Raw genomic sequence first — 11,109 nt, forward strand, 5'->3', positions numbered from 1 at the left:
GGGGGAAATGAAGGGGGAGGGAAAGAGAGGACAAGTGTTGAAATCATTGGCAAAAACAAAATGTTCAAGTGGTTAAAGACGACCAAATTCCTGATCTGGGAACAAAAAGCCGCTCATCGCTAACTTTGTGTTTACATGACCTGGTGGAGCCAGGTGACGCCGAGAAACATTCATTCACAGATTAATCCACGAATCAAGTCTGGGCTTAATGTCTCACTATGAACCAAGCTTCTGCCACATCCAACATAAACCAGATCTGTCTGCATCCCAATGATCACACTGAGAAAGAAAACCCAACACTTACCCATTTGAAAACTAAAGAAAAAAAACTGCACCCAAAAACTACAAGTTCATACATCATTTACAAGTTTTTTTTTTTTTTACATTTTTCTGCATCTGCTCTGAATAAATAGAGTCTTTAATAGATCAAATATTATGTCTGCGAAAAATACTATCAAGTAAAACCTGTCAATTTAAAGGGAACAGCTGTGACTTCTGTGTTTAATAGCACAAATATTCTGATGCGAGAACATTTTGTTGAGTTTTGTTTTTATAATCACCAGTTTTAAAAAAAAAAGACACTCGTGTCAATAACTATTTTAGACAACTTAACGGCCAATTAGGATGTTTTCCCACCTTTAGAATAACTAGTTTCTGTATGTTAACTAGTTTTTATTTTACAAATTTCATAGCTAAAAAGAAAACTGACAAAAGCACTTCACTGCTCTCAATTTACATATTTTTAATCAAACTAACCTTTTAAACCTTTTTAAATGACTTTCAGAAAGAGTGCATCTGTGCAATTACAAAAAAATAATCAGGGAACTTAATTAGGGCATCTTAGAATATTGTCAGATTGAACATTTTTCTCAAACCCTGATTTTAGACCCATAATTCTGATAGAAAATCCAATACTGTTGCCTCCAAAAAGTTAAAAATAAAGCCAAAAAAATAAATAAAATAAACCCAGACATACAACACAACAGAAAAGAAGTGAAGCGTCATCTCTGTCGAGCAATCATCCATCTCTCTCCAGAAGTCTCTTTCTTACCAGACCGCAGTGGACGCAGCATACAAACCAGTCGGTTCTCCTCCTCGATGAAGATGGAGGTTTTCTCTCCTGTGCAGCTTTTTTTGAGTAACAACTGCTGGGGTCTCAAAGGACAGAGGAGGAAGGACTCCAGGTGCCAGCGGGAACCTCCACCTGAGGCTGACCGAAGCAGAAACCGACTCTGCCACTTTCAGAACACGGAGAATCTTGATGAAGAGCTTTTTTTAAAAACACAGTCCATCTCCACCACGTTGTGTCTTCTAGTGCCAAAGAGCCATTTGAGTGAAAGAATACTGCTACATCAGGAACAAGACTTTAGGCATCAGTCCATTTCTTTTTGAGGAAAACCGGAAGCAGCAGGACATACAAACCACCATCTCTTCTTTCAGACAGACTTCTGGTATCTTCTCACAGTCTTTAAAGGAGGGGAGAAGTTGTGTTGAGGAAATTCTGCAAACTTAACGAGGAGCCGTTCGACATTCCTTTTGACTGATAAGACTTGAATCTTCAGGCTGCTGACTTGGAGGAGGAAAAAAACATAACAACACTGTTAGCGCTAACATCTGTTTTTTTGTGGGGGAAGGGGAAGGGAAGCTCCCTGATCTGGTTCTAACTCAGAGCTGAGAGATCACCTTGAAGCTGAACTACTCCTGTTCTTTGTAGACATCAGAGGTTCAGTGAGATAGATCAACTTGGAATAGAATGAAATGTGTGCAGATGGTCTTCTACATCTTTAAATCTAATATTTTTGTATAAAATTACATTTAAAGGTCTGACAACAGAATAAATATATAAATGAATCTATGTGGGTCATTTGGGTGCTGCCTATCTGGACTGTGAGGTGTCTGAAGTGCAGTGCATTGAAAGTATAAGGATCTAAGATTTTCCCTTCATTAAGCTACGCCCACTTATCCCACTCAAGAAGCAGCCAAAGAGGCTGTGCTGGTTTTGCAGTCTATCTTTTCTGGGTCTGAAGGGGTGAAAGTGACACCTAGACCAGTTAAAAAGGTCATACAGGAGTCCAAACATGGGAAACCCAGAGTGTTCTGCACACACTGCACTGGCAGATCAGGCCTGAATCTGTAGAGCAGGAAACAGAAAAATGAAGGTTAGTGTGAAAAAATTCAAATTAAAATAAAAATGTTTGAGGAGTACAGCTTACGTTTTGACTATAGCCCGAAGAGCCACCTTCCTTTCTCTGTCTACAAACTTGTCAATGAGATATGAAGCCATGCGGGGGGCTTCCTGGTACAGCTTAAAGAAACGGTGATAGTTCCCTAAAGCCCAGGCAGCACGGAGCGACAGGGCATGAGCCACACACTCATCTTCCCGCAGCGCCGGGGTCAAATAGACCAACTCAGTGGTCAGATCTGGAAACAAAAATGGCCAACGTGAAAGAACTGAATATGCAGTTTATACAGTGATGAAAAAGATTTTTACTTACCTCCAGAGTTTTTAGTAAAAATGTAGTACAGCAATCTATATGCTGTGAACTCTCCGATGTTCTCTGAGGGGTTGTCCTTGTACAGAGCCTTCAGCTGCGTCTGGCACTGGTTGAACTCCTCGTGGTCGCCCTAAAAAAAAAAAAAAAAAACTATAGAATTTAAAAAAAAATCCTATTTTCTACAGCTTTAACAAACACCAAATGACAAAAAAAATCTCACCTTTTCCAGGGCAATGCGAGCATGACACTCGTACACTTCCACTGTGAAGTCAGTACGAACTCCTTGGACCTAAATAAAAATAAACAAAATCAATAAAAAACTAACCCACACCACTGAAAACACAACAGATAAATTAACAAAACCTAAAAGCAACCGACCGTCAGGTCCTGTCGTATGGACTTCATCTGCTCACAGGCATAGGCGTAGTCCTGGTGGGTTTTCCAGTGGGCCTTTACACTCTGTAGAGATTTTCTGAGCACCTGAGAGAACACAAGGAAATAAACAAATGCAGAATCTTAGTATTGAGTTTTATTGCGCTCCAGATGTGTCCTCGCGTACAACATACTGCAAGACCAAAATAAATAAATAAATAAAACAAAAAAATAAAAATAAAAAATCACCACAAAAGGCCTGAAATTTCTGAAACACTACAAAGATTAATTTGTTTCAGATGGGAACAAATTACTGAACCCAAACACGATGTCAGTGAGAAGTTTCTTATTAAAGAAACATCATGTGGTCATGAAAAATATGTTACTCTGTTTCTGAAAGATTTATTTATTTTTCTACATGAAGCAAACAAGACAACAGCTAAAAGTCTACAATTTTGGTTAAAAATCTTCAGACACATTAATAAAACCCAGTGGGATTTCATTCTCAGAGGGAAAAAAATGTGTTTAAAAAAAAAAAACAAAAAACCCTCCAATAATTACGACGGGATTTTTCAAACTTTCTGTGAAATCTAAAAACCAAGTACAACCCACAGCAATGGTTAACTTTTAATGTGATTGTTTTCATGTGTAGTCCGTGAAAAAAAACTGTGTTGCTTCAACAAAAGACTTTCTTTGTGAGATTAATCAGAAGAAAGAGCTTAACAAAAATACCAAAAATAATGATATACAATATTACTGACCTGAACGGGGCGAACAGTACAAGGGTCAGGGGCACAGGTGAGTCTTAAATAGGACTTTGTGATGTCCTGACAGGATCCCACAATAGGGCAGTCCTCCCAGCTGAGGCCCTCTTGGGTTCCGTCAGGTAGGTCCAGAGTGCTGACGGACAGAACCAGCGGCTCGGAGCGAAGCTGTTTGTGGAATCGAGCTGCTCTGCTTTGCTTTTTAGCTTCCCTGTTGGGGTCATGGAAATCCATCCCGGCGCTGCCCCCTTTCCTCTTCTTTCCAACAGTTGCATTTGAGTCGTCCATGTTTCTGAGAGATACATTTAAAAGTTTTATAAACGCACAGAACAGTACAAGAATATAAATGTCTCCAACTCATTACCAACAAATGATAATTTAAATGTATTATAATTTACCGTCTTCCTCTGTTGGCTTTGCCTCCTCTACCTCGTCCTCTCTCTCCACCTCCACGTGCTCTGTCCCTATCATTTCCTCGACCACGTCCTCCTTTCTGACCTCGTCTTGACAGCTGAGGCTGCAGGTCGCTGGAAATGCTGCTGTCCGACTGTGAGCCAGAATCACTGCGTGTAGAAACAACAAACATTTAGACACAAGTCCACAAGACACCAAATGCAATCAAGGATGAGGAGGAGGAGAAGTATCTTACCTGCACCTGTGCCTTTGGTTGCTGCGGTCTCTGTGTCGGCCGTGTGATGGTGACGGTGAGCGGGACGAGGACTGTGATGAACTAGAAGATGGACTTCTTTGAGAGAAAACATTCCTGTAGTTGCCCTGTCTGTGCCCAATACCCCTGCCTCTTGAAGCAGCAGCTATTGTACTCCCACCACGACTAAATGAATTATCGGATGTTCTCTGGGGAGGAACAGCTTCCCAACGAGACTGCTTCATCTTTAATCTGCAGAAAAACAAAGATCCAGAACATCTAACCAAACTATATACACAACTCCAAATATGAATACATTTTCCAGCAGTTTAAACTGACTTTAAACAGAAGCAACATTCTGAAACATGACTAAACTCACTCTGGTAATGGCTCACGGGTCCAATCAATAGTGTAGGCAGAGCCATCCTTCAACCTCTCCTGCAGAACCTCCTTCAGCACCTTCTCTGTACGATCCTTGTCCTCCTCCGTCTCACAAGCTGTAAAACAGCGCTGCACATATTCCTTCATGGCTTGGGGCCAGTCCTGGGGCCTGGACAAAAAACATTTACACTCAATATGTTTAAACGCATACTGGGGACAAGAGAGTGAAGAAAACAAAAGCATACAATAAAGTAACTCTCACCGTGTCTGAGCACCTCCAGAAGCAGCACTGACAGTAGCTGGAGAGGAAGGAGTCTGATTCAGCCCTGAAGGCTGCTCGCCTGGTTGGAAAGCCTGGTTGGAAACTGGGGGACACTGAACCTGATAGGGCCTCTTGGGAATATTAAACTTCACAGGAGCTGTCCCCGGTGCCTCTATAGAGCAGAAGACAAAGAATAGATTTACTCCTTTGCTTTCTTTTTCCCATACATACAGCGGAAATGAATCCAAATACCCAAACAGAAACAACAATTAAACACGTGGAAGAATGATCGAAGACAAACATAAAAAATTTAAATAAAGCTCTTTTCTAACTTCTTACGTTTCATGCGGTGCCAAAGCTGCTGCCCTTGTTTCTGGTTTTTGTTGGCCTCCCCCCTGCCCAGCCCTGGTACGTACTGATGCTGCAGCTGCTGCTGGGAGTTATTCTGGTTGGGCTGATAGTTGTTCTGGGTTTGGAAATTCTGGTTGTAGTTTGGCCGCCCCTGGGAATGATTGTAGGCTTGCATTTGGTTGGGGTCAGTGGTTTGGTACGTCATGGTGGTGTTGGCACTATAAGCATTTTGAGAAACAGGGGGAGGATACTGGGAATTGGGTGATTGAGGAATAGGTGGGGGCGGGGGAGGAGGGGGTTTCTCCGCAGTGGTCGGGCTGTGGGGTGGCTGTGGGGTAGCAGGTGGGGGAGGCTGTGGTTGGGAAGGGTAGTTGGGTGTCTGATCTTCCATTCCAGGCACCGGGGGAGGCTTTGAGAAACACAAGATTTAAAGTTTGACATGAACATCAGCTGTGAGTTTGTCTTTTTCAGTAAATTATATTTAAATCCTGATGCTCTGTACCTGGCTGGAGGTGGGAGTGCTTTGGTATGGCCCAGGAGGCACACCGTACTGATTTGGTGGATACGCAGATCCGTACTGGAAAGCAGGTCAAAATGTGGTTGTAAATTTGTTTGTTTACAGTTTTAATGTATTATTTTCACTCAAGTGTAACTAACTATAGCTTCAGGATCAGCAGTGTGACATGTGCAGACATCTGATATTTTCAGGTCAAACAAAAACTCATTGCAGTGTGCATATTGTTAACCTGGTTGGTTCTCAATACCATGGCAAATTTAATCTCAATTTACTCAAATTAGATGCTTTTGGAAACAAAAACGGTCAGCGATGAGAAGGACATATTCTCATGCTGTGCTCATTAGTCTCATCTACACTGATTACTATCCAGAGTTTCCACATCTCTGCTGCCTCTATTTCTTGTTAGAATGCCAAGTGTAAACCACCAGTTTTTAACAATCGTCTGCTCAGAAATCCCAACACTGCTGACAGAGGTGATTATCACACTTTACAGAAATAATGGGGTGAAGTTCAGAGGGCCTTCTGCTCTGGTGCACTGAAACTAACTGTAGTTGGACATTTATGTAAAAAAGATTTGCATTGATTTGTGGCTATTTTAATCCAAGTGTGCCCCACTACAAAAATCATAATTTTTACCTAAATTATTTGATGAGAAAAAAACACAATCAAGTAGGGTAAAATGCTGAATGCAAAATTGTGTGGATAAAATTAACCATAAGCATAATTCTGTTCTGTACTCACAGGTCCCATAGGGTAGTAGTAGTTGTATTGATATGCGTAACCAGGATAATGCTGCTGAGTTTGCTGGTACCATGGATAGTACTGCTGCTGAACAGCTGCAGAGTCGGTTGCCGTTGGCTGAAACTGACCGGCCTGAAATTACAGATAAGCAGAAATAGTCTTGGTACCACATAATAAAAGCAAAGTCATTTAATACCAGAACAATACAAATAAAACTAAACTTTTTCACAAATGCATGAACTATCACTTATCTGGCAAACTATATAAACTACATTCTTAGTCATTTACCAATAGGCAGATTTGAAGCGGATACTTATTAAAATCTTAGGTTGTCACTTCACACATTCTCAATAAACCAACAAAACCTGAATTCATCGATTTTATTTGGTCATCTGTCTACAAAATGTTCATTTTTCACCCCAAAACATAAATAGTATGATTTGCTTCAATCAAAACAAGCAATTCTGTTTTTTTTTTTGTAAGAAAACCATTAGTTCTGCGTTATAACTCAACATATCCAGAGATCACTGTCCTCTTTCAGTCACCAGGATAGTCCATCCATCCATCCATTTTCTGTACACGCTTCTTCCTTTTCAGGGTCGCGTGGGTCACTGGTGCCCATATCCAGCAGTCACAGTGTGAGGGGCGGGGTACACCCTGGACAGGTCGCAAGTCCATCACAGGGCCACACATAGAGACAAACGATACAAACAACCATTCACTCTCTCACTCACACCTAGGGACAATTTAGAGTTATCAATTAACCTAACAGCCATGTTTTTGGTCTGTGGGAGGAAGCCGGAGTACCCGGAGAGAACCCACGCATGCACGGAGAGAACATGCAAACTCTACCCAGAAAGGTCCCCGGACCGGGATTTGAACCGGTGACCTTCTTGCTGAGAGGCATCAGCTCTACCAACTGAGCCACCGTGCCGCCTCACCAGGATAGATATGATGTAATAAATTATACTCAACATCTACATAAAGCAGTTTGAAATGGACTCTAAATCACTGCTGGGGTTTTAAAAAAAAGAGAGATGAAATGCAAACCTCTGCTGTGGCCATGTTTTCTTGCGTGTTCTTTGAAGAGGTTTGATTCTTATTGATGCTAGCAAGCGCCTGCCTTGCTTTCTCCCATTCTGGATTTTCATGAACATGGCCATCCCCAGTAGAACCATAAGGCCTGACATAAAAAGAAAAAAAAACATGTCAGGCGTGATTTTGAAATGACCTTGCTGATTAGAAAACTATTTAACAAAACAAAGATTAGTCTTCAAGTCACCCTTCACCAATAAGTTAAATGCGTCACAACAAGACTACAATAATTAGAAATGAACATTTGCCTGCCTTCAAATACGTTTTACTGTTTGATGATTCACTAGTGATGTTATTTAATCTACTTCTGCAATACAAACTAAGGTTAAAAAAATGTAATTTGCTAAATAATTGTTGCTTGAAAGTGAAATTGTAGGTAATGTTGTGAGTTTATCTTCATCTTTAAACTTTTAAACTATAAGGGTCTGAACAAAACCATAGCGGTTTGTAACTTAAGTGTAAACAGTAAATTTCTTGTTTCATCTCCTTCATTTTAAACTGCTTGGTTTGTTAAACCTTTACACTTAGGCTCATTCTTAATTACATTAACATTTTTTCCAAAAAGATTTAACCATCTGTACTCCTTAAATTAATTAATGGAGAAAAAAATTACCTATGCCCGTAGAAAAATTAGTAGAAAATGTTCTGAACGTAACAACTGTGCACACCGAAGCTAACATCAAACACTGTTTGCTATAACTGTTGTGTCTCAATATAATCTACATCAAAGTTTTCCATACAAACATGCTCTGGTTAATGGAGCTCTATGCCTTAATATTTTATTATTATTATTATTATAACTCATTAGCCAACATGTTAGCCTCCCCTTCCATAAGCCAAACCAACGGCCAGTTGCTAACCTTAATGTTATTCTCATTAGCATCCACTGAGCTAATGTCCTTCCTGCTACTTTTAAAATAAACAAAAACTACAATTGACATAATGATGAGATATATTGACAATATCATGGCATCCACATAAAAAACAACATACCATTTTTTCTGTACTTAGAGTGTGACCTACCAGTTCGTTGTAGGGGTTGCTTGTGCCGTGTTGGCCGCCATTTCACTTCAGATTCAGGCTAAAGTAGGAATGCTAAAAGGCCCAGGCTAGTTGAGAGCTAACAGGCCTGTTAGCCCCTCTACCGTGAAAGGTAAGTCCAACCCGGAGTCAATCTGTGTGTTTTACGAACAGAAAAGTCAATCAACCGAGAATAACTCTACCTAAACAACGACAATAAACGTTATTACATATCAATACAAGTCAAATTTCAAAAATAAAACAGTGAACATTGCTATATTTCCTTCTTCTTCGATCAGGTCGAGCTCTAACCTATCGAACTACCAGAATTACAAAATGGCAGACAGGTGACGTAAGGCTGACTGGGCTGGCAAAGTTATATGTCTGCTTTAACCCCGGGTAAGACTTGCAGGCAGAGCTAACTCACGAGTTCTTCCCTCCACCAACAGCAAACAAATATAAAACAATTTAAACTTCTTATTGACTTCTGTAGCTTCATTGTTTCTATTAGTCTGCCTATTGGGAAAGGGAATATAAGGAATAGAGCGGTGTTGTGGTGCCTTAAAGAATAAACTCAGGGTAAACATAAACAACACACCGCGTTATCGCACAGGAAACGAGATCAAATATATCAGCAATAAATATTGAGTTTGTTGACGAGCTGATCCCTGAGCAGTAAAATGTAAAAGCCATATTGATTTTTTTATTTATTTAAAATAAATTATTTATAAGCATAACTTATTGCCTGTTTTTCAAAAGTGCAAATGTACTTTTCAGTGTGCAGAATAGTTTACAGTAGTTTTTTTTTTTTTTTTTTTTTTTTTTTTTTTTTTTTTAGATTTCAGCTCTGGTTAAAAATATAAAACGCTAAATTTAATTTGCATTTTTTAAATTATCATTTTTTGTCGAACGTGTGCTCTAACACAGCTTTGTGACATTTTTATTCCACCATTTTAAGATCATTTTAATTTGCTCCTGAATTACTTTTAGTGTAAAACAAAACAGAAATATAAAACCTTTGTTATTTAAAACTCTGTTGTTTGCCTTCCTAGTTGTGCTTGAGTAATTGAGTCACAAGTTTGGGTGTAGCTGAATTTTCAGTATATTTATCTTGTTGAATGACAAGTTTCTTTGTAGCTAGTTGAGTCCATTCAGTCTTGTTAGGTGTTTATAAACTTTTTGTCTCTTTGTGGGTCTTGGACAGACTGAGAATGAATGTGAACAGACACCTCAAAAAGAGCTTTAGACCAGGGGCCCCTAATTAATTTGAACTTGAAGTTGATTGGTTGGTTCAGTAATCCTTTCATGTAAATCATGCACAGGCCCTGAAAGAGAGGATCTTCCTTCCTCTGAGAATTTCAACACTCATCACAGTGAGTTTTTGTGAACACTGGACAATTTATTAAATGACAAGGAATTTAATTTCAATATTTACAACAAGGGAAGATCTACTACATGAAATTTGTACTTGTCACAAGCAACAAACACAAAGCCTGCATTATTTAAAAAGTATCCCAGAAAAAAAAAAACTTAAAATCTTGTCATCTTCCATTTGATTTAAACGTTTTTTTAGAACACATTTATCTCACTTGCCAGGATGTTGAGCTGCCTGATTTATGCTTATATTCTGGTGCGTTCATTGCTAAATTACATTGTTGGCAGAAAACTTGTTTACATGCATTGAAGGAACTGACTGATCTATCCAAAGTCCAACTAATGTCTAACCCTGTATCTCAGACAAGTTCAAAATGCAGGCACTCACCCTGCAGAACAGAAAAAAATGAGAACAAGGAAGAGAAAATTTAGATTTTTTTAAATTATAGTTGCCTCATGGGAAAGAGCCAAAAGTGAGACTGTAAAACAGATAAAGATGCAACATAAAGTTGGATTGCAGTATATTTATTTATCAAGTCAGAATGTTTTCACTTTAACTTTTCTGATAAGACGTACAGGACATATGTCAAATTCAAGGTCTGCAGGCCAAATGTGGCCATCAATGGCATTTTATGTGGCCCATGAGAGCTTAAAAATGTGTTAATGTTTTAAAATAAGTGTATGCTGTTTTAAAGCCAGCACTGACCAAACATTACATCACCCATAATGCATTTTCACAATTTTATCAACAAAATTATGGCATTCCAGTAGGTGGAGGCACACAGGGTCAAAATAGCATGTGAAATTTCACTGCATTTCATATTTGCTGTGGCCCATTTGTACTGGTAAGTACACACATACATCCTACATAGAAGTGGTAAATTTGAACTGGAATGCCCCCTTTAATGGGAATTCCCTGTCGAAGAGTTATCACCAGAGATCAACAGTGAGTAAAGCCATCCAAAAGTGAATCAATTTAATATAAATCCTGTAGTATTTATTTCACATTTGTTCAGTCGTACACGTAGTGCCTTTCAGTGCTTAAAAGAAGACATGTTAAAACACTGTTTCCATGCAGGAAATACCACGTA

The 11,109-nt window shown here is 39.3% G+C and overlaps 1 protein-coding gene across 1 annotated transcript; it reads right to left on the bottom strand.

Moving 5' to 3' along the window:
- Positions 1–87: 87 nt before the first annotated feature.
- Positions 88–8,968, bottom strand: leng8 (leukocyte receptor cluster (LRC) member 8). Its single transcript, XM_014030720.1, has 15 exons — positions 8,648–8,968; positions 7,580–7,712; positions 6,530–6,661; positions 5,774–5,848; positions 5,260–5,680; positions 4,921–5,092; positions 4,657–4,827; positions 4,281–4,529; positions 4,030–4,194; positions 3,629–3,923; positions 2,874–2,975; positions 2,716–2,784; positions 2,496–2,625; positions 2,214–2,421; positions 88–2,131 (listed from the first exon to the last, which is right to left on the bottom strand). The coding sequence occupies exons 1-15, from the start codon at positions 8,686–8,688 to the stop codon at positions 1,969–1,971; spliced, it is 2,526 nt and encodes an 841-aa protein (XP_013886174.1). The 5' UTR covers positions 8,689–8,968; the 3' UTR covers positions 88–1,968.
- Between the last annotated feature and the right edge of the window lie 2,141 nt (positions 8,969–11,109).

This window comes from Austrofundulus limnaeus, unplaced genomic scaffold, assembly GCF_001266775.1.
Source record: "Austrofundulus limnaeus strain Quisiro unplaced genomic scaffold, Austrofundulus_limnaeus-1.0 Scaffold1108, whole genome shotgun sequence".
Taxonomy (NCBI): Eukaryota; Metazoa; Chordata; class Actinopteri; order Cyprinodontiformes; family Rivulidae; genus Austrofundulus; species Austrofundulus limnaeus.